The 23,529-nt window shown below is 37.9% G+C and overlaps 1 protein-coding gene across 2 annotated transcripts in view; it reads left to right on the top strand.

The window, feature by feature from the left end:
- Positions 1 to 23,529, top strand: part of ASCC3 (activating signal cointegrator 1 complex subunit 3) — a 493,632-nt gene that overhangs the window by 293,027 nt on the left and 177,076 nt on the right. For both annotated transcript variants that reach the window (XM_039531733.1, XM_039531734.1), the window contains exon 14: positions 3,831 to 3,965. In XM_039531733.1, coding sequence (XP_039387667.1) covers positions 3,831 to 3,965 — 135 coding nt within the window. The remainder of the gene's footprint in view (positions 1 to 3,830; positions 3,966 to 23,529) is intronic.

The raw sequence follows: 23,529 nt of genomic DNA on the forward strand, positions 1-23,529 counted from the left end.
GCAAGAGCCATAATGCTATAAAGGATTATTATGTAATCATTAAATAATTAACCAAAATACTTACTTAAAATAAATGTATAATTGCCATCATGAAGCATGCATGACCAACCAAAATGTTATGCATGCTATCCCATCCCCTTATCGATCCTATGGTCTGACTTCACTTGTCCATTCTTAAATTGTAAACTCTTTGAGACAGGGACTGTGTATTTCAACACATATAGTGTTGAATAAATCTTTAATAATAATGCTCCTTCCGGAGACATTAATAATGTTTTGAGGTTTGATCTTAAAGAATTAGGATGAAAGTTGTTCTCAAAGAATCAAGTTAAACTTAATCTCCTTATTTTCAAGGGCAATTGAAACATTCTTCCTCCGAGTAAAGGAGGTGATACAGTAGGCAAAAGAAAGCAATATCATCAGCGTCAAGGGAGAATGGTCTAAAAATACATAGTACAATACTGTTTTTCTAGTATTTGATCTACTGGGTATAACACAAAATAAACTTCAAGCTGTAAGAAGTAATTGTATACTGTGTTGAGTAGTATGAAGATATTTTTGCTTTGGATTTTATCCTCTAGCTATCAGTTCACTAGTATTTTGAGAGGAGAGATGTGATTTTTAGTTATTTAGCTATTTGAGGGAGGTGTTTGGATTTTTTGCAGAACAATCTGTTTAAGACTCAGAAGGAGTTAGTCTCTTCCCCATATAACTTTTTTCAACATGTTTGGATCACATCAATTGAATATTTTCACAAATCTGTTCATTTTGTACATTTGGAGCCCATGAGTTTGCCATCTAGATGGGTACATTATTGAGTATTCCTCATACTATTAGGTACCATCTTGAAAAGCAGGGAGTTGGGGATCATCATAAATAATCATGTCACATGAGCTTTCTGTGCAATGCCATGGTTAAAAAGGGTTATGCAATCCTTGAATATATAAAAAGTGGACTATCTAGAAGAAGTAGGGACTTGATCTTGCCTCTATATGCAGCAATGGTAAGAGAGCTACTAAAATACTGATTCCAGGTCTGGTGTCCACAGTTCAAGAAGGACCTGGAAATATTAGGGTTCAGAGAGAGGCTACAAAATTGATTCAGGGGCTGAAAAACAAGCCTTACAATGTGAGGTGGCTTATGGAGCTCAACTTATTCAGCTTATTGAACAAAAGATTGCGAGTTGACTTGATCACTGTGTATAGGTCCTTACACAGGCATAAGATAACGGACAGTGGAGAGGTTTCAACCTTGCTGACAAAGGTATAACTATATCTCATGGCTGGAAGTTGAACTTAGACGAATTCAACCTTGAAATATGACATAGTTTTGCAGCTGTGAGGGTAACTAAACACTGGAACAGCATATGGTGGTGGACTCACCATCACTTGGAGTCTATAAAATGAGATTAAATCATTAAAACATATACTTAAATCTAGGCTCTGGGCAAACTTCTGCAGCCTGTGTGTGTGTGTGTGATGGATGAGGAGGTTCAGCTGGACGGTCAGGGTGGCCCCGTCTGGCCTTGGAATCTGTGAATCTATTAATTCTCCTGTTCATTCCCTACCTTCATGGGGATAACATATAACAGTTGATGGGGAGGATTTCAAAGGTATAAACTCAGTATAGAGTTTAATGGTCTGTGATATACAGGAGGTCAGACTAGATGAACGAATGGTCCCTTCTGGCCTTAAACTCTGTGAAACTATGAAACGTACGTCTTTCTAGTTGTTGTTGCAAGTTTGGAATTTGCATATTAATAAGTAAGGTTACTCAACTGTCTTGTAGCATTATATATTCTCACACTAATTTTGCTTCATTTTAAAATGCCCCTCTTCTACCTAATGTATCTTTTGTATATATTACCTGAGTTGTTTTTGTAAAGATATATATGTTGATGTCTTCAGCCTTTTAGCAATGTTATTCACTCTTCTAATATTCAAGGTTAAGAATGTACAGAATTGTATTATCTTATTCCTACTGTAGCCATAACAAATATATATATATATATATATATATATATATATATATATAAGGATTAGCATCTCTTATGGATTCTACAAGATCTGGATGACTTCCTGATTGATGGTGTTAAAGTAACTTTTTCTCTTGTTTTATAACAAAGCATATAAACCTTTCTTTTTCACCACTCCATTTCTACCCCAGATATAGCAACAGCAAACCCAGTAACATGAACCTTAACTTGTGATTTCAGAATTTTTAATGCCCTCAGTAAACTGTTTTTTTTTCATTGTCACCTTTCACACAACAGTTGGTTCCATCTGCAGCCATTAATTAGCAAATATTTGCTGATTTGAATTTTAGATCCATCTTTGAATAATCTCATTTTAGATACCAGCCTTTCTTAGCTGTTGAGTGTTCTGCTGAGGTCTTGATGAAATGCCATGCTTTATATGTTGTTACAAAGTAATTGAAAATTATTTTCTGGTTAAATTCTCAATATGCCTGAATGAAGCATTGTATCTATGAACTTCTGCGCCTATATTTTTCTGGTGATGCCATCAAAGGTGTGCCTTTTTCATTTGGATTTTTTCACCAAAAGTTAGGAAATTACCATTTTTTCAGATTTTTCATAAATCCATCCAGTTTTCGAGTTTACGAATAAATGCGAAAATACAAAAGAGCTACATTCATGGGGAAAAATTGAGATTTTAATCAAAATCTAGGATTGCACAGCAGTTTTCTTGATTTGTCACCATTTATATATGCATTACAACAGGTAATCTTTCATTACATGAACACACAACATACATATGGTTGTACAAAATCCTACATGCCTATATTTAAAGTTATAGAAGATAGTTCAGTTCTTTTGTAATAATGGTGTATATGTTCTTCCCTGCCTATTGAGGTCATTTTCCTTAGGCATGATGATGAAATGTGTACGCCCATTATGTTTCCATATTTCTCTTAATTTAGAATTTCCTGATAGGATGCTTAAAATTTTAAATTTGCTGTTATGTGGATATAGATGTTTGTGTATCTGTCTCTTGAAATTATAGTAAAGAAATTGCCATTAATTTACCAGTTTATTTAGTAGTTTAATACAAAATATGCAGACAATGCATTTCACAGATCTAGGATCTGAAAGATATTCTAAATTGTGATGGCACTGCAGCAACAGCTTCCAAAGCACTGTTCTGGCAGCAGTTGACCCCGGAGTATAGGCAGCATTTTGGCTACCCAATTTCCTCACAAGAGATCTTCCTATGTTGAGGAGTGTTTGAAGCTTCTCTTGTCACTTGGGATTCCTCTACTACTCGAAGGCTGTGCTCAGGTAGCGAGTTAAGGCTACTTGTAAGGCTGTTTTGTCCAATGCAAAGCAGCCTTTAGTAGACATCAGGATTTGCTCCAGAAATTAGATTTTTCTTTTTTCTTTTTTTTTTTTTTTTTGCTACATATAGCAGTTGAGGAGGAGGTTTTCAAAAGTATAAAGAACTGTTAAGCACCCAATTTACATTGGAAGTCAATGGGAGTTGAGCATCTAAACTCTCATCTCCCTCTTAAACTTTCAGGGAAACCCTTCCTCTCTGGTTTTTGAGGTATGCTGCTTAAAATAGGTAAATATTGCACTTGGTTGCTGTTTGAAATTGTTTTGATATTTTTGCAGGCTAACAAAGAAGGGTTAGTAGAAATTTAAATAGTTTTGTAGAAGTATATGGTATGAAGCATTTCTAATCTTTTTGTATTACTCAGTAAAATAGAGATGCAGTTATTTCAGCAGAAATAACTCCATTACCACATGGAGAGTTTCATTATTTTATTAAGCGTTTTGTTATTTATCAACAACTCTTTCTTTTTATCTTAAGGTGATGGTGTTTGTTCATGCTAGAAATTCCACTGTACGAACTGCCATGGCTCTTCGAGAGAAAGCAAAAAACAATGGTCATATTTGCTACTTTTTGCCAACCCAAGGACCTGATTATGGACAAGCTGAAAAGCAAGTAAGTGATACATTAATTTGTGGCTGATAATCTTTAAAGCCCTGATTGTCTGGGACTCAGCGACCTGAGAAACTGTTTCTCTAACCCAAAGTCAGATTTTTCTAGCTATAGACTTGGATAGATTTAGTTTCAGGAGTCTAGCACAGCAGGCTTTCGGTATTGAGGGATATTGCTCCATTTGCAGTTCACCAGAGCACAAATATGTTTGCCATCAGAGTGAAATGTAAGGTGTAATAATTTATCTTAGCATGCTATTTTGGTGTTTCCTGGCATAATGGCTTGCAGAGTTAGCTGTGACTTCAGTGCTCTCCATTTTGGGTAGTGTTGTTTTTGCATACTTTTTACATTTTGTTTGTTTGGATGCCAGGTCTATTGAGATCTGTGTGTTCATATACTGTATATGTGGAATATATTTTCTCATAATAGTAGTAAGTGATTTTAATATAAGAATCTACATAATTATAAAATTTTTATTTTCAAATTTGAAACAGCTTGAGCTAACAGATGCTTGTTTTCTGTAGCATAGGTGAGATTTTCAAGAGAGCTCATTTTACAGATTTATATTGTCATCATTTGACATGTTTTTTCTTCAGTATAGTTGCATTTGAAGAGTTCAACAATGACATATGTGTTATATTATCCTGTGGTTATTTATTCTGTGTTGATTGCACTTCTCTAAAAATGGCAAATGCATCATCACTTTTGTCAGTGCTGGCATAATCTCAGTTTAATCTAGGTTGTTATTAAAACAGTATTTCAGATTGGTTTTTAAAGAGGTTTTTTTTACATTTCCTGAATGCTTATCTTTTTGAATATGTGAAGTTGAAATGATTAGCTCATTAATATATTTTGGCTTCAGATAGACTGTAAGGTTTACTTTTAATTAAAACTAGGACAACAATGCTAGGTAATACTTGCACAATAAAAGTTTATTTAATATAAATGTCCCATACAATCTGGCATCAGTAGAGTGATATTGAAACCCTTGTGGCCTATATTTATATTGAACTGTTTCCTAATGAAGGCATATCCTTTTGGAATTTAATGTATATTACAAACACCAGGTAACTTCAGACTTCACCACCGCCACCACTATTGTTGACCAGTGCAGTTAAAGGGAGACCAGTGAATGGATTAAAGAACCATGGAGTAGGCAAGGCCAGGTATATGCAATAGTCTTCACTCATTAATTAAAAACATTACAGAGATCTGGCACTCTTTAAACCCAGAATTCTGCCATTCACTAAGTACTTGTAGGGCATTGTCCAGACCATAATAGATACAAAAGGTATTGGCCCAGTCTACTCTAAACATTTAGATAGACATAGCTATGTCACTCAAGGGTGTGAAAAATTCACAGCTCTAAGAGCATTAACGATGCCAACCTAACCCCTCGCCCAGTCGATGGAAGAAAGCTTCCACTGGCCTAAGTCTGGTCTACACTTAAAAATTAGATCAACCTATGTCGCTCAGGGCTGACGAAAAAATTGTGCTCTGAGAGCCTTAGTTAATTATGTAACCCCCATTGTAGATGCAGCTAGGTCAATAAATTTTTTTTTCCATCCATCCAACTCCCACCTCTGAGAGAGGTGGATAAACTACGTTGATAGAAAAACTCTTTCCATTAACATATCATCTACACTACGCATCTACATTGTGCCACGATAGCGTTTGTAGTGTAGACATAGCTGTGGCTACTGCTGCTCAGGGAGGTGGGGTTCCTATAGTAATGGAAAAACGTATTCCAGCACTATGAGATGCATCTACACTAAGGTGGTTACAGCTATGTCCCAGTAGCCCCCTTAGTGTAGACAAGCCCATTGTATTTGTATGAGTAGGAACTTGTCCATCACACTTTCTTTGTTACCATTACAATAGGCAGTGGACACGACTATTACAGCAAAACTTTTGGAGGAGAAATGAGTTCATAGTAACGATGAATAAATTTGAAATGGCTGGGAGTTTGGTTCAGCTTGTCAAGGCATCAAAGATTTAGATGTTCATCTTAATCATTCATCTTAACTTCCAAAACTGTGGAGGTTCCTCACGGCCACTCAAAATGTAAAACTGCTCCAGCCTGCACATCTGTACCCATTCACACTGCATGATTTTCCCTCTCGGTCATCTCTTGGTGAGCTGCCAAACAGTGGCTGACTTGAGAGTCAGGGATGGGAAAACAATTTGATTCTTATAAGAGCAGTCCCTCTCCCCCAACCCTGCTTGATGTTAGCTGTACCATTAGACTATAGATGAACGCTGGTCAGGTTTCAGAAGTATGGATATGGCTCACAGGACAATAGTACTTTCAACAGTAGTTGGATACTGACTAACTGAAAATATATACAGTACATTAAAAACTGACAGTAACTCAATATCTCCGTAATAGTGATTGGTGCTTGTCTCTAGATCCCAAAGAAATCTTTGAAAAAAGGCAAAACGTTTCCTAAAATATAATAAATAAAACGTAGGCAAAAGACTTTAAAAGTTTTTGTAAACTTTCTTATGAATTTAAATAATGACCTTGTTTCTGTGTCAAGACAGTGTTTTCCTAAATGATTGTTAATTTGTTAATTTATTTTATATTTATTTAAATAATCATTTAGGAAAGACTATATCACCAAATATATATATGAATATGATACTTACCTTTTTGGTGATATAGTCTTAAATCTAGTTGTTGTGTGAGTTTTCCCTTAAGAAATAACTTCCCTCTGCCACCCAGACTTAAATATCTGAAAATGAGGGACATGTTCATTAATTATAGTTTTACATATTTTATATACATATACGTTAACCTCTGCCACTGAGGTTATTCATAGCCCCCCTGTGAAGTGGAAATTTTGTGTTTTAGGCTCTATGCCATAGTTCCATTTAAATAACTATCTTGTCTTTGAAATGTCCTTTGAAAATTACTTTATATTGTGTTGAAGGATATATGGAGAGTTTTATTCCGACCTGTAATTTTTAATGGTACTAAGGTGTTTTGGGTATTTCTGAACAGTCAAGAATGTCTTTACAGAGAATCTGTGCTGGATTTTTTTTAGTACGTTGTTGTTTACAGCCAGATTTGTAAGCGAGAACTATTCTATCCATAAAAGTTGACAGCATTATGAACAGACATGCTGAATATATTTCACAAAGTGAAATATGTAACACACTGCAAAATTTTATTTCTGTTCCTAAGGGTTTGCTAATGTGCACCGAAATTTAGAAACTAGTCCCAACTTTGAACTTTGTTTCCTGAACTATTTAAACTAGAAAATTGTTCACTTGACATTACCTAAGCCAAAAATGTATTTATCATGTATATATTGCTAAAAATTTATATTAATAGGCAGATTTGTACTTTCATAATTTCCTGTCTGTGACCGTTTTTCTCTGTAACACCCCAAACTGATCTTGTGCTTTCTGTGGTTAGATTTGTACAGCAAAAGTCTTTTAGGAAATGTGAGGGGATAATTAGAATGGGGTTTTTTTTATGTTAACTTTTTTAAATATATTTAATAGATTATTTGCTTATGAAAGGTGACAGATTGACAGTATTTGAAAATGGAGTTCATCAGACTGGACAGGCAACAGATTAAAATTACAATGTATAGTGTTTAATCTACAAATATAATTGCAAAAAACTACATTAAAAGAACATTATTAAGGTTGCAAAGTCAAACACTCGGAAGTTAAAGCAACAAAGAATCCTGTGGCACCTTATAGACTAACAGACGTTCTGCAGCATGAGCTTTTCGTGGGTGAATACCCACTTCTTCAGATGCAAGTCTTGCATCTGAAGAAGTGGGTATTCACCCACGAAAGCTCATGCTGCAGAACGTCTGTTAGTCTATAAGGTGCCACAGGATTCTTTGTTGCTTTTACAGATCCAGACTAACACGGCTACCCCTCTGATACTTGACTCGGAAGTTAGGAAATTTAAGCTTGCCTGTGCAACCTTGGTTTCCCCCGGTGCATATGTATTATGATACAGCCTTTCGTTACATAGTCACATTCTATTATTTCCACAGGACTCCCTGCTTCCTCTCATCTGCTTGTCAGATCTCTCTTCCTATCCCCAGACAGTTCCAGCCTCCGCTCCCCCTTTTAGCTCCCAGTTCCAGTCTCTTCAGCCCACCATTCCTGAGTTTCTCTTCCCCTCCAGGCTCTCCACAGCCCTTGGTCACCACTAGTAGAGTTGCCAGGTGTCTGGTTTTTGACTGGAATGCCTGGGTGAAAATTTGCTGCTGGTTCCGGTCAGCACAACTGACTGGGTCACTAAAAGTCTAGTTGGCCTCAGCGGGGCAGGCAGGCTCCATGCCTGGCTCCACGCCTGGCTCCACGGGGCTCCCTAAAGCGGCGGCATGTCCATCAGGCTCCTAGGCAGAAGGGTGGATAGGGGGGCTCTGCACGCTGCCACCACCCACAGGCACCACCCTGAGCACCAGGTCCACAGCTCCCATTGGCCGGGAACCGCAGCCAATGGGAGCTGTGGGGGTGACGCCTGCGGACTGGGGCAGTGCACAGAGCCACCTGGCTGCCCCTTCGCTTAGGAGCCAGCGAGACATGCCAGTCACTTTCTGGGAGTTGCCTGAGGTCAGCAGCACCACCAAGAGCCCGCTTCCCAAACCCCCTCCTGCGTCCCAATCCCCTGCCCCAGCTTGGAACCCCCTCCAGCAGTCAAACTCCCTCCCAGAACCAGCCACCCCCTCTGTCAAATTTCTGGTCCCTGCCCAAAAGCATGGAGGTGCTAAAGCTGTTCAGAGAAAAGGTCACCAGAATTTTTTAACGTGGACTAAACATATTTTCCGCTTGTATAGTTCAGGACATGCTACTTTATTATGAATGGAAGTTGGAAGATAATTTGCCAGGTTGAGGCATGCTCTATTCATTTGGCTGAGAATGCTCACTTGTGCACCCAATTCTGTAGCAATTTTTTCAGTGAAAATCATTGCTCTGTATTAGACCTCCCTCTACCTCCTTATTGTATAACCTGCTTCCTTTTTCAGCGATTAGTATAGGAAAGTTAGAGACTATATAGTTGGGTTTTTTTTTTTAATTTGGAATATGTAGTAGTGCAGATGGAATCAATTGTGCTTGTACAGTCTGTTAAGGTGACCCCTATGATATAAATTAACAGTGGTAGATTTAGATCAAAACATTTGTGAATGCTGATTAGAGTTAGGTGGTTGGTGCAGTGTCTGAAATAGCTCCTTCTGTTCTCTCAGGGTATTTATCCATCATACTTAAATACAGAAGACACTGAAATAATTTGTGATAGCAAGTCCTCCTGCTGTTTCACTGTTTAGTTGTTCAATATGCATTTGTTTGGACTGAAACCAAACATCTGTTTTAAATCAAAACTTGAATTGTTTGAGGATTGCAGCCCCAAATGTTTATCTGTGCAAAAAGAGGATAGATAAGCTGATTTTGTTTTAGAAGATTTATATGAAAGTGCTTGTAAATACATTTGTTAATTTTTGTAATAAAGCAAAAAAATGTTCTTCATAGTGATTAAAAATCTGGGAAGTCCTTCTGTGATGTTTCATATGATGACCCTCTTATTTCACTGACTGTAAGATAGCATTATTGTAGTAGGGAAAATATTTCTTACTCTTGTCTTTTCTCTGAAGGTTTATAGGAACTGTTAGTGGAACCATGTATGTGTTCCTTTCTCCCGTGGCTAAAAGAGGTGTTTTCAGAACCCAGACAACATGTTTTACTGCCCTGTCATATTTGTTCTTCAGTAAATAACTTGGATGTAGACGTAGCCATAGAATACAGTATAAACCACTGGTGTCAACATGTAGGGTATGTGTAGCAACACACCACAGTGAAAAGCAAGCTGTGTCCATACTGTGGTGTGTAGCTACACATCAGTGAAAGGCTTCAGCAGCTCCCCACTGTCAAGTTTTCCCTGACACGAGGAAGGTCTCCAGCAACAGTGAGTTGGTGGAGCCCTTTCCTCATTGCTGAAGTTTTTCCCTGCAATGGGAAGGGCTTCTGCCACAGGGAGGTAGCGGGATACTGCATTGCTAAAAATAGCAGTGTAGACAGGGACTCACTGCATGGGTGAGTTAAGAGCCATTTAGGGCATGTAGTCTGATACATGACCACATACTTCAGGCATGTCTTTACTAGCCTAAGTTATACCTAGTGGATGTGTGCTGCCATTTAAACCCATGCTAGGAGGGCTACCTCTGTGTATATGCTACATGCTGCTGGAAGAGGCATGGAGTGTAGGAGAATATAAGAACGTCCATACTGGGTCAGACCAATGGTCCATCTAGCCTAGTATCCTGTCTTCCAACAATGGACAATGCCAGGTGCCCCAGAGGGAATGAACAGAACAGGTAATCATCAAGTGATCCATACTGTCTCACCCATTCCGAGGTTCTTTTTTTAATTGAAAAAAAAAGTGTCATATTAGCTATCCTCCAGTCATTTGGTACAGAAACTGATTTGATTTATAGGTTACAAACCACACAGTTAGTAGTTCTGCAATTTCACATTTGAGTTCCTTCAGAACTCTTGGGTGAATACCATCTGGCCCTGGTGACTTATTACTGTTCTAAAACCTCCTCTAATGACACCTCAACCTGGAACAGTTCCTCAGATTTGTCACCTAAAAAGAATGATTCAGGTTTGGGAATCTCCCTCTCATCCTCAGCCGTGATGACCAATGCAAAGAATTCATTAAGTTTTTCCGCAATGGCCTTATCATCCTTGAGTGCTCCTTTAGCGTCTCAATGTCTGGTGGCCCCACTGGTTGTTTAGAAGACTTCCTGCTTCTGATGTATTTTTTTTTTAATTGCTATTACTTTTTGAGTCTTTGGATAGCTGTTCTTCAAATTCATTTTTGGCCTTCCTAATTGTATTTTTACATTTCACTTGCCAGAATTTATGCTCCTTTCTATTCTCCTCACTAGGATTTAACTGGCACGTTTTAAAGGATGCCTTTTTGCCTCTCGCTGCTTCTTTTAATGTGTTGTTTAGCCATGGTGGTTCTTTTTCGGTTCTCGTACTATATTTTTTAGGGGGAAAACATTACTGCATACATTTTACTAGGGTGACCAAATGTCCCGATTTTATAGGGACAGTCCTGATATTTTGGGCTTTTTCTTATATAGGCTCCTATTACCCCCCACCCTCTGTCCCGATTTTTCACACTTGCCGTCTGGTCACTCTACATTTTACCAGGGCCGCCCAGAGAATTCAGGGGGCCTGAGGCAAAGTGGGGTATCTGCGGTGCTTGTACTCACCCAGTGGCGGTCCAGTTCTTCGGCGGGGGGCCCTTCAGTTGCTCCACGTCTTCAGCAGCACTGAAGGGCCCCCCACTGCCAAAATGCTGCCGAAGACCCAGAGCGACGGAAGGCCCCCCCGCCGCCAAAATGCCGCCTAAGACCCAGACTGCCGCTGGGCCAGGGCTCGAGGGGCATTTCGGCGGTGGGGGGGCCCTTCAGTTGCGCTGCATCTTTGGCAGCACTGAAGGGCCCCCCGCCGCCGAAATGCTGGCCAAAGACCTGGACTGCTGCCGGGCCAGGGCTCACGGGACCCCTGTGGGACCCGAGCCCTGAGGCAAATAGCCCCACTTGCTCCTCCCCCCCCACCCCGGGTGGCCCTGCATTTTACCCACAGCAATGAATAACTAGCAAAGCAGATTCCTCTAGACATGTCGAGTCTTCAGATGTCTCTGTGCATTTGACTCTAGATGGCGCTGTGCATTTTGACAGTTTTCTGTTAAGCTTGAATAGCATTATACAAAGCCACTGCTTGCTAGCTGTACGTTAATCCATTTGTTATGCCACGGTGTGCACATATAATTGTTAGCACTGACCACAATCGCAGTTCTGCTTTTGCTCTTATTACAACGGATTGTTGGCCCTGTTTGAATGAATGCCTTACCGTTTTTAATATTTAGTGAGTGTTACATGTTGATTCTTCTTAAACCTCATTTGAATTTAAAGAGCTCTCAGATAGAAAAACTTTCGAGAAATACACTGAAAACTGAGTGTTTGTTAACTTAAAACAGAAGTAATACTCACATTATTCATCTTCCAGTCTGCACCAAATAGGCATAGGTGAACCTTACTAAAGGATACCAACCGAGACGGAATAAGTACAGTCTATAGCATTTTGTACCCTTTGCCCTCCCTCACCCTTTAAAACACAAAAGCAGTCCCACTAATTCACTTAATTATCTCTCAAATGTTTTAAATGATTAAGAAATGAATTTTTAGAGACCATTCATCAAATATTTGATATATGCCCATTTGTTTGACATGTAATTATTTCTGTGCAAATTCTCATTTTATTTTTATTTTATTAATAACATCCAGTATTTGATATTATTTAAAATGATAAAATAAAATGGATTTGTATCCAAATACATTAGGCTGCATTAAATCTCAAATGTACAATGAATATTTGAAAATCCATATGTTTTATAATTATTAAAATTTTCTTTTTAGTTTATAAATTAAGGTATTTTAAAGTTCTTGCAGTTAATATGGAAGTTAAGAGTATTTGACTTAAACATAACCCAGTAAAGACAGATGTCATCTAATTAAGAAGGGGAACTTTGAGGAACTTTTCAAAGCTCTGACTTCACCAATGATCTGAAGCTTGAAGCTCATCAAAAGATCATCAAGTTTTGTGGGAAGTCCTGGAGTCATGCTGAAATATTTTCTTGTTTTAGACATACAGTGCCACAATAGCAAGGAATTCTTCAAGTGCTGGTCCCAATGGGTATTCACTGTGGGTGTACATGCGCTCCAGGTGCCCAACTTCGGAAATTCTTCTGAGGCAGTATTCTTAAGCAGATTAGTGAAAATCAGTATACTATCCCAAAAGATAGGAGATTTCTGTCAATAAAGCTGTCAGATGAATAAAAAAAATAATTTTTAGAGACTTTCTGATGAGAGTATACTATGAGAGCAAATCCCATTTGAAAACTTAGCATTAGCCATTCTGTTTTATGAAAGGAGATTACTACTCTTAGCACATGAGCCAAATATTTCCATCTTCTTTTCTGGATAACTTTAGAGATAAGGGGCTGTTGAACTTTGTTGAATCTTGGAATTTGTTATAAATATATTCCATTTAATACCTAGTATTTTTCTAAGGCATTTGCTTTTGTATGTATTTAGATATCTGTGTATACCTTTGGTGGGTTTCCAGCTTTCTCATCCATATGTTAAAATGAAAATAACATTCCACTGAAGATTCATAGTTTGGTCTTTAAATTATAGATTTTCAATGACCAAATCTTATTTAAGCTGGTAAATGCAGCTGCTGCCTTGCAAGTTTGTGACATTGTGCTCACCGCAAATGTGGTTGGCAGGAAAAAAAATGGGGTTGGGACTCTTTTAGTGGGTCCCTACTGCATTTGGGTTATGAGGGAAGGGAATGGGGTATTTACTAGAGCGGAGTTGAGGGGGGAACAGGAAGTGGCTGGACAGGTGGGTGGGAAATTGTCAGACCTCATTTGTCTTCAATAGAGCTGTGCAAATTTATAGTGTTAGGGAAGTTGGCTTTATATGGTCACATTGCTTAACAAGGTCTGCAGTTGGTTAATGCTAAATTAGGAGATGTGGTGGTGAAGCTCTCTCGCCCTTGGAGTGTTTGCTTGTGCTTCATGTTGCTGCTATCTCCATCTTCAATGCTTCAGTGCTTCCTGCAGACTGCCTGCCTCTCACTCTAGATCTTCTGTAGCTCAGTTCTCCAGCCAAGCCACCAAGTTCAAACCTCTTCTGGGACATCACAGACAAGACCATATGAATCTAGATACTTCTCCTGCCCTCTTGGCCTACTGAAGTCCTTTCCTCAGACTTACACCAACCCTATCTTGGGGCTTCCCCTGCGGGAGCCTACACTCCCCCTGTAGTGTGCTGCCTTACATTATCTCAAGCTGTTATGCTAACACTAGGCTTCTCTCAGCCAGAGACCCCTGTCTCTTCTGGAGTCTCTCCCCCAACTGAGCTTCTTAAGGCTTAGTTCTGCTGCCTGTGGCAGGGAGCCAGTTAGCTACTTATCTCCCCGGGTGCAAAGTATGACTAATTGGGTTCATTGGCTATCTTTCCAGGTGGTAGGGGTAAGCCCCATCACAGATGTTTATATTCCAACAAATTCCAATTTAGTATGTTAAAGATGTTCATCTAATTACTACCTGATAGCAGCAGTGTGCTGTATAAGTTAGAACCAATCTGTTAACAAACAGCAAGTCTATACTAAGAGGAAATAATATTTTCCTCAATGACAATTTCTCTCTGAAGGTACTCAGTTGTTCCTTCATTAGTAAAAATTTAATGACATTTTCACTGCCTTGGGAGACAAAGGAGGAAGAAAAGAAGCTTTGGTGTGCTGAAGTATGGGGAAAACTTTTATTTTTGCTCTTGTATTCAAAGTTTTAACTAACACTTAAGAAAATAATAAAACATATATCGTAGCAAAATATATGCACAATACAATGTGTCAAAGACTTCACTCAAATGTAACCTTGTTCTGAAGTGCAAGAGTTTAATGCGTCTAGTAGCCTTAGTACATTTTCACCTCTGCACTTCGGTATTTTAAATGCCAAGTTTTAGCTAGATATGAAGTTGTAATGAATTCTGTCATTTCATAGTGTTTTTTTTTAAAGTGTTCTCTCTCATGATGAGTGAAAATGGAAAATAAGGATTTTCTTTATAATCTTTTCACTTTGCTGAAGGAGAAAGCGTTAGCAACATACTTTTGGAAATTTAGAATTGTTTAATTTGAGGCTGAGTGAACAGATCAGCAAAGAAAAGCTCCAGCTTGATGATAATATATTTAATTGTTTTAAGAAGGATTATTTTTATTTTGCTTTGTAACTACTTATCTAATTTTACTGCTATATTTTCTGTAATGTTGTGCTATTGAGAAAAACATTTCAAAGCTGAATAAAAATCAAATACTTGCTGTGACAGAATATACTTGTGTCCACTATCGTAATTATCTTTGTGTAAAGTTTGACTGATGAGGTATTGTTAGAAATCTCATAATTTGCTAGTCATTATTGTCCTGGTAAAATAAGCGTGGTGACACCGTATGTAAAGTTATAAGATTCCACAGTGTGGTGTTACTAAAACATATTCTAAGTCTGGGGAGTGATCAAACCACTTCCTCAGAGACAAAGGGAAAGCTGATGCCTCAGCCAGTTATAAACAAGGCTAAAGTGCCATTACCTACTAAATGGCATTTTGGGGGGCAGGAAAGGGGGTATGGGTGAAAAATCTACATTTTAGAGACTGTCCAGAGACTGCCTATTGCCATGCTCCAAGCTGGGAATGTTTCTCAAAGTTGGAAGAGGACTATAAAATGAAGGGGCAGACACCCCAAGGGGCCCCCTCCTCCTCGCTCTCTGTCCATTGTTTCAATACACCAGAAGGAACAAAGGAAGCAGCCATTAAACAGAAGGAGGAGTTCTGGCCTAAGAAGTGTGGCCAGTAAGCCTGTTTGAGAGACTGTGGTGAGAAAAACTTTACTCTGAACTTGCCATAGTTTAAGTTAGGCATTAGTTGCATTCTATCTTTATTTTTCTTGTAATCGTTTGATATTTATACTTCATGACTTCTATTCACTTAAAATCTCTCTCTTTTTAGTTAATAAACTTGTTTAATTGTTTTATCTAATCCAGTGTGTTTGAAATGAAGTGTTTGAGAAGCTCCATTTGGGAGTGACAAGTTATGTGCATATCATTTCTATATCATTTCTATTATTTAAATGATGGACTTTATATAAGCTACTGTTAGCCAAAGACTCAAAAAGTAATAGCAAATTTTTTTTAAGTACATCAGAAGCGGGAAGCCTGCTAAACAACCAGTGGGGCCACTGGATGATTGAGGTGCTAAAGGAGCACTCAAGGAGGATAAGGCCATTGCAGAGAAACTAAATGAATCTTTTGCATCGGTCTTCACAGCTGAGGATGTGAGGGAGATTCCCAAACCTGAGCCTTTCTTTTTAGGTGACATATCTGAGGAACTGTCCCAGATTGAGGTATCATTAGAGGAGGTTTTGGAACAAATTGATAAATTAAACAGCAATAAGTCACCAGGACCAGATGGTATTCATCCAAGAGTTCTGAAGGAACTCAAATGTGAAATTGCAGAACTACTAACGGTGTCATTTGTAACCTATCATTTAAATCAGCTTCTGTACCAAATGACTGCAGGATAGCTAATGTAATGCCAGTTTTTAAAAAGGGCTCCAGAGATGATCCCAGCAATTACAGGCCTGTAAGCCTGACTTCAGTACCGGGCAAACTGGTTGAAACTATAATAAAGAACAATATTGTCAGACATATAGATAAACATAATTTGTTGAGGTAGAGTCAACGTGGTATTAGTAAAGGGAAATCATGCCTCACCAATCTACTAGAATTCTTTGAGGGAATCAACAAGGGGACCAAGGAGGATTGAGTGGATATAATGTACTTAGATTTTCAGAAAGCCTTTGACAAGGTCCCTCACCAAAGGCTCTTATGCAAAGTAAGATGTCACAGGATAAGAGGGAAGGTGTTCTCATGGATTGGTAACTGGTTGAAAGATAGGAAACAATGGGTAGGTATAAATGGTCAGTTTTCAGAATGGATAGAGGAAAATAGTGGTGTCCCCCGGAGGGTCTGTTCTGAGACCAGTCCTATTCAACATGTTCATAAATGATTTGGGAAAAGGGATAAACAGTGAGGTGGCAAAATTTTCAGATGATACAAAATTACTAAAGATAGTTAAAACCCAGGCAGACTGCAAAGAGCTGCAAAAGGATCTCTCAAAGCTGGGTGACTGGGCATCAAAATGACACAGGAAGTTTAATATTGATAAATGCAAAGTAATGCACATTGGAAAGCATAATCCCAACTATACATATCAAATGATGGGGTCTAAATTAGCTGTTGCCATTCAAGAATGAGATCTTGGAGTCATTGGGGATAGTTCTGTGAAAACATCCACTCAATGTGCAGCGGCAGTCAAGAAAGCAAACAGAATGCTGGGAATAATTAAGAAAGGGATAGATAATAGGACAGAAAATACCATGTTGCCTCTATATAAATCCCTGGTATGCCCACATCTTGAATACTGCATGCAAATGTGGTCGCCCCATCTCAAAGAAGATGTATTGGAATTGGAAAAGATTCAGAAAAGGGCAACAAAAATGATTAGGGATATGGAATGGCTTCCATATGAGGAGAGATTAATAAGACCAGGACTTTTCAGCTTGGAAAAGAGACGGCTAAGGGGAGATATGATTGAGATCTATAAATTCATGAGTGGTGTAGAGAAAGTAGATAAGGAAGTGTTGTTTACTACTTCTCATAACACAAGAACATAAGACAAGGGGTCACCAAATGAAATTAATAGGCAGCAGGTTTAAAACAAATAAAAGGAAGTATTTCTTAACACAACGCACAGTCAATCTGTGGAACTCCTTACCAGAGGATGTTGTGAAGGCCTAGACCATAAAAGGGTTCAAAAAAGAACTAGATAAATTCATGGAGGATAGGTCCATCAATGGCTATTAGCCAGGATAGGCAGGGATGGTGTCTCTAGCCTCTGTTTGCCAGAAGCTGGGAATGAGCAACAGGGATGGATCACTTGATGATTACCTGTTCTGTTCATTCCCTCTGGGGCACCTGGCACTGGCCACTGTCGGAAGATAGGATACTGGGGTAGATGGACCCTTGTTCTGACCCAGTAAGGCCAGTCTTATGTTCTTATGTTTATGTTTTGATAATAAGCTGACACGGATAAGAGTGCATAGTATACCTACTGAATTCTGTTGTCAACCGCAGGTGCTTAGCATCTCTGAAAATGAGGCCATTTCTTAATTAAATAAAAATTTAAAATTGCAGCCCAAGCGTGCCTGGGCCACAAGGATGTCTGAGAGCTCTGACTTCCACAGCGCTATTACATAGTGATATCTTTTCTCAATATGGTTTGAAAGTTAGAATGGAGGAATTGTTTTGTCATAGTCAGGTATCCTAGAAATCTGTTTGCCATGGAAAAACACAAAATTTGCATTTTTACAGAGAATCTTTAGTTTTTACATTTTGTGGAAAAAATAAAAACATATATTAACTATTAACTAAACTTTACTCAAAGCACCAGTGTCACTTAATCAGTGTGTGCAACCTCCCCTTCTTGTGGTTGATTTTTGAATGTGCTTTAAATGTATATAGTGAAACATATTCCAATAAACTGCTTCTGGCGTATAGAAGTTTGTATTTTAATGCCTCTCAAATTTCACTTCAGCCTCCAGACATGAGTAATTAAAGTTATAAAAAGATGCTGAAAACTGTAAAAATCACCCTCTGAAGACTGTCGCTGAGTTTGGCAAGGACAAATTTCATGTTGATAGTAATGTACTGTATGCAGCAAAGCTATAGATTACAAATTGAAAGTCTATTAATTTTATTTTATTATCATAATTGATGGCAGTGGTAAGCTTAAAAATTGTAAATATATCCATAAAACATTGTGTTCAACTGATACCTATATATATTGTGGCTAGGGAAACTAAAGTTTAGCATTTCATTTTAATCGTGGCTTTTTATGTTTTTCTTTATCTGATTTCTTTTTAATTATGGAAAACTAGGATCCCTTCTTATAATCCATGGGCCTGATCATATATTCAGTTTTACCCATCACAAGCTACTGTAGATTGCCGTGCACACATTCATTGCTGGGAACCTGTCCCATGAATATCTGTTCTAATTCTAAAAGCTGTGCTGTATTAGTAATCAGAAGCAAAGTGGGATTGCAAATCTGTTTCTATAATGTTCTTCCAGACTACAACTACGTCTGTTTGATAGCAGTACTGATGTTTGAGTTCAGGGAACAAACCGAAAGCTGTTTTATGCTTTTGTGTGAAGTTTTTCAGCAAAATGCTATTTGTGCTAAAATCTGTATCAATTCTCTACACTATGATTGAACATTAGGATTATTTTAAAGCTTTTTTTTAATAAATCCTTAACAGGAATATTCTGTTCAAGTATATAGTAATTCGTTGCTTATAGCATCCCCTTTCATTGTTCACAAAAATTCTCATTAAATCCTAAACATAGCATATGCTATTTGTAAAATTGTTAGAATCAGGTTCTTTTCCTTAAATTGCACCTACCACAACCCCCTCAGGATATCTGTGTTTACTAGTCCTCCTGTGATTGCACATTTTGTAGTAAACAAGTTACTAAAATATCTACTTTATTTAGTGTGATTGGAAGTGTACACGTTGAAATCCAAATCCCTCCCTCCAAATAGTTGAAATAAAAACACTAAATTTCAGATCACCTTTTGTTCTGAAGATCAGAAATCTTCTCATCTAGTCTATTCCCCTGCATTCATGGCAGGACTAAGTATTATCTAGACCATCCGTGACAGGTACTTGTCCAACCTGCTCTTAATGGTTTGACTGAATTGTTTAACTGTTTGTATTCAGTGACTTGGATTTTAATTGTCTTTCCATCTTGCTGAGAGTCCTGAAATTATATCATTCGGTTTATACGTACATAGTTTTTTGCAGGGCAGTTACTTTCTTTGTGGATGACAGCAGGGTACAAAAGTTTACAAAAGAAATCCAGTTCATCAGCCAGAAAGCTATCAAAGAGAAGATATCAGGAAAATAGATTTAAATATGTATTCAGCACATTCCTTGGCCTGCATCACTTCCCCCAGTCCCCATTGGTCTGGAGCGGCGAACTGCGGCCAGTGGGAGAACCAATCGACCGAACCTGCAGATGCAGCAGGTAATCAAACCGGTGGGCCGTGGGCAAAAGGTTGCCAATCCCTGTGCTATACATACATTAATTCTCACAGTTCTTCTGTGAAGTAAGTATTATACCCATTTACAAAGATGTAGAAGTCAGTGAGGGAGCCAAGATTAGAAATCAGCAATTCCTGGTTTCTACTCAGACCATTAGATGATGCTACCCCTCAAAATATGTAAATGAAAATGATATAAGCATTTGGAAACAAGATTACTGAGTGCTGATGAATTAACATGGTATCCAGCTTAGTTATACTTGACACATGTTCAATATCACTCAAGATGTGCATTTGTTCATTTTTGTCTCATGTACTATTTGTACATGACTGTCTCATGTACTATTTGATTTCTGTAATCATGTATGTATTAACTAAGACCACATATGCTTGTACAGAAATATTGATGTCTGTGTGTTGTCTTTCCTGGGGCTCTGTTATCTCATCAAGCCTAATTTATGGCAAAATACGTCAAATCAAGTTGAATTAGGAAACTAGATCTGCTAAAATTGATTTGTCTTGTCCATTTCGTATATGTCTGTCATTACACCTACCCTTGTAAGAAACTATTTATGTTAGTCTTCCAAGCTGTATTGATACATGTCAGCAGGAAACTGCATAGTTCCAGGAAATGAAAGAGAGAGCCTAAGTTCTGTAACACATTTCCTATGACTGTCTCATGTACTATAAATAGGCGTGGAAGCATTAGTTTTTTAATGGCAAATGTAAGTAAACGTCAATTTCACCGTACACACAGACTGAGGAAAAAATATTGCCATCGATGATGATTGAAATTCACAGATGGGCAAAGTATGGAAAGTTCTGCTTCAGAACTTCTTAGAGTTTTATTTAAGGATATTTGTTTTGTATATTTTGACTTGTGATGTTGACAATTTGTGTGTTAAGGGTTATAAAGCTTAAACTTTTTGAATCTCAACATCTACTGTCATCAAATAATTGTCTGACCCCCCTCACACACACAATTTCCTGCAACTGTGAAAATTTAAATAATTACTTTAAAAATGCTTTAAAACCATAATGTTGCACAACTGTGAAAATTGAAATAGATAATCTTTTTTATAGTAAAATAAACATTAATATTATCTGTCAAAATTATATTTTTAAAAAATCCAATTCTACCAAGCCTAACTGTTGATGGGAAAACCATTCAGGTTGGATCTAATGGAGAGTTCTAATGCACTCAGAACATGAGGCAGATGCTAAGAACAAAGGTACAAAAAGAATAAAAGGTAGATGCTAGAAGAACATTTGGAGACAAAGGAAGCAGTTGGAATCCTCAAGTCCCAACAGAGGTTCTCAAATACAGGAGTTTTCAGTCTTTTGTCAGCTAACATCTCTGCCAACCTGTAAGCAAAATTAGAAAAACAATATTATGAAAGCAAAACTGATTTATTTTTGACATAGTAATAGAAGAATTTAATGTGTAAGTACTTTAATCTCAAAATGCACATCATGCTATGATTAATTTTAGAATACCATTCTAACAGAAGACTGTGCCTATAAGCTGACCTTTTGGGCCTCATACTAATATTATCAAAAAGTACTTAAGTCCTTTGCTACTTCACAAGAGTCAGAAAACCTCAGTGAAGAATTTTCTGCATATAAATCTCCCATGTTTGAAAGTGACATTTTTAATCTGATTGTAGAAACTTCAATTTTAAAATACTACCTTGTAGGCACATTGCCTTCAGAACTCAGTGGGTTTTTTAAAAATATATTATGGCCATTATTATTTTTATGTAAAAGATTCCATTTGTAAATGGTTTATAGATGTGAAATTATAGACATGAATAGCATCTATTATAGATGGTTATAAGCATTGAAGGTGTTATAGGTGTTTATAAACTAATGCTATAAACAATCCATTGGTCTGTCTACAGCAATTAATTAATCATTTAATAAAACATGTTACTGATTTTGCACTCAAGAAGTATGCATTGAAGAACAATAGAGTAGAAATTCAGGTTTGAACTAGGTGACAAGTACTCCATGCCACCAATCTGGCACAAGGTTCAGAAAGCATGGTTTCCCACGTTAGCCTTGTACTACCCACTGCAACAGAGATCAAAGGACCCATGTGGTCCTAACCACTCCAACTATGCAGGTGATGTCTAACCCTCTCAATCCCCTGAAGGGCCTCATGAAAGAGCCACAGCTTGTTGACTAAGTAAGGGCCTCCAGAGTTAGAAAAGGCTATCTATCTGCAATGTATCTGTTACCCACATACTGTACTCCTACCCTACCTGTCCTTGTGGGTGCTCAGGGTGTAAGGAACCCAATTTTACCTCTCTGTGGCTCAGGGCTTTACCCCTCAATGGGCTCAGGGCAAACATCCGTTCCCAATGGACTCAGGGCTTTACGGGTCTGTGAGGCCTTTTCCCAGTGAAAGAGTCTTCATTCATTGAATATCCTTAAACGTGTATGTGTATTTATTAGCAAATAATCTATCAATAGAATACAAACACCAAGCATCTAATGCTTACCACTCCCAATAAAGCAGACAGACCTCTTCCAATAGCCAGTCAGGATCTGATCTCGTCCAGGACTCCAGCTTCTACACAGTCTAGTCAGGCAGGGGTTAAAAATCCTAGCAGCTTTGGTTTTGATCTGTACCCCAGAGTTAAGTTCCAACGAGCTTATATTCTGACCCTCATTATATAGTTAAAATGAGGATTTCTCTTATCTGTGCCTTAGCCAATTATTTTATTTAAAATGTAGCTATGCAAAAAACACTAACCAATCATTTTTACTATACAGGGGATCACATGCCTACAGCTGCCTACTCATTAGCTTTTGCATTTTTCAAAGTTAGTAAAACTTCTCAAGGTCTACTTATCTTTATGCTTTGTTAGGGGGATATACTTGCAACAGCAAAACCTCATATTTTTTATCATCAGGAAGAAGCTGCAGAAACTCAAGATTAGCTTGTCCATTCGCTCCCCATTCTCATGACTTTGTGAATATATATCTATCCCTGTTAGTAATGCGGCCACTGATACTTTTCTATCTGTATGCCTACTTCAGGACCAAATTCTCCTGAGTCTATAGTTTTGTTTCCAACTTACGTTGGCTGTGCGTACAAGACAGCTGTGGGTTATGCTAAGTCCATACACAAGATGGCTGTGAGTCATGTCAAGTCCAGGTCTCTCATTACATATCCTCCTGTAAATCTTAGGAAAAAGTGAGAGATGAACCAAATCAACACAGAATATGAAAGTCTTGCAAAATGCTGAAAGTGGGCAAATGGTGTTCTGTGATTATGGAATTTATTGAGACCAATATATCTAATAGGATCAAGACAATGAACTGAAGTTTACTCCATGCTGGAGTAAATCATTACAAACCCTGTTAAAAGCAGTGTGCCTGTTATGGTTTGGCCTAAAACTGAACTGATAATTTCTGAAGTAGCTGACTATCAATAAGATGATACAGAAGTTATAGTACAGCAGTCTTCTCTAGTATCTTTGTCGATAAATGGAAAAATCTCTAAATTTTTACACTAACTTTGTCTACATATTTTTATGGAGTGATAGGACACTTCTACCTAAAGATGGATTTTTTATAGATTTTCCAAAATATATAATATTAGTTATTTCATAGAAATAGAAATTATTTGAATGGTGACCTAAAGAAGCCACATTAGACACAGTCCTAAAGAACATGTTGCTGGATATATTCTACTAACCACAATGACAGCTAGGTCCATTACTCTTCTGAAGGTGTTAAAGTGTGATCAGAAAAAGATGCAATGTAGGCAAAAAAAAATGTAGGAAGACAGCTTG

The sequence above is a fragment of the Mauremys reevesii genome, linkage group 3 (genome assembly GCF_016161935.1).
Source record: "Mauremys reevesii isolate NIE-2019 linkage group 3, ASM1616193v1, whole genome shotgun sequence".
Taxonomy (NCBI): domain Eukaryota; kingdom Metazoa; phylum Chordata; order Testudines; family Geoemydidae; genus Mauremys; species Mauremys reevesii.